The 1,036-nt window shown below is 67.6% G+C and overlaps 1 protein-coding gene across 1 annotated transcript in view; it reads left to right on the plus strand.

The window, feature by feature from the left end:
• The window catches only part of RAB34 (RAB34, member RAS oncogene family), a 5,456-nt gene that overhangs the window by 1,828 nt on the left and 2,592 nt on the right, over positions 1–1,036 (plus strand). Inside the window, exons 3-4 of the mRNA XM_014953013.1 lie at positions 673–786; positions 883–974. Coding sequence (XP_014808499.1) covers positions 673–786; positions 883–974 — 206 coding nt within the window. The remainder of the gene's footprint in view (positions 1–672; positions 787–882; positions 975–1,036) is intronic.

A 1,036-nucleotide genomic window follows, 5' to 3' on the forward strand; every position in this document is an offset into this window, starting at 1 on the left:
GGGGATGAGTGGGAGATGGGGACGGGTGGGACTTGGGGACATCCACACTCGGGGACCAGGGGGACATGGGGAACAGCCATGCGCTGGGATGCCACACTCGGGGACGTGGGGACAGCTGGGACACGGGGACAGTGGGCACCCCGGGGTGCAGGGATGTGGCAGCGTCTGGGGACGTGGGGACAGCCACACCCTGGGGATGCCACATGCAGGGATGTGGGGATAGTTGGGACAAGGGGACAGCCACATTTGGGGGACCTCGGGACGGCTGGGACACGGGGACAGTTGCACCCGTGGGTCTGGGTGGGTCTGGGGACATTGGGATGTCTGGGACATCGGGACAGCTGGGACAGTTGCACCCCAGGCTGTGGGGACAGCCACATTTGGGGACATCGGGGTGTCTGGGACCTCGGGATGGCTGGGACATGGGGACAGTTGCACCCCAGGGTGTGGGGACAGCCACATTTGGGGACATCGGGATGGTTGGGATACAGGGACAGCTGGGACACGGGGACAGTTGCACCCCAGGCTGTGGGGACAGCCACATTTGGGGACATTGGGGTGACTGGTACACAGGGACAGCCACGTTTGGGGACACCAGGACAGCCGTATTCCGGGATGCTGTGCGTGGGGACAGCTGGGGACATCACCTCTCCCTCCTCCCTCTGTCCCCAGGCCTCGCGGTGGCTCTCGGCTCGTCCCCGCTCCCCCCGGCCACCCAGCCCCCCCCCGACGATGAACGTGCTGGCTCCGGTCCGCAGGGACAGGGTCATCGCTGACCTCCCCCCGGTGAGCAGGAGGGGGACACACACCCCCCGGCCCGGGGGTGGCCCCGCTGAGCCCTGTGGTCACACCGGTGTCCCCCCTTCTTTGTCCCCCCACCAGTGTTTTCGGAAGGAGGCCGCCCTGCACGCCCGCCCCGCCTTCCACCCCACGGTGGCCAGCGCTTGCCAAGAGGAGCGGACAGGCACCGTGGGGTGAGTTTGGGGGGGACAATTTGGGGGAGGGTGGGTGAGGAGGGGGTCCTGTGGTGGCCCTG

This window comes from Calidris pugnax, unplaced genomic scaffold (assembly GCF_001431845.1).
Source record: "Calidris pugnax isolate Ruff unplaced genomic scaffold, ASM143184v1 scaffold133, whole genome shotgun sequence".
NCBI lineage: Eukaryota > Metazoa > Chordata > Aves > Charadriiformes > Scolopacidae > Calidris > Calidris pugnax.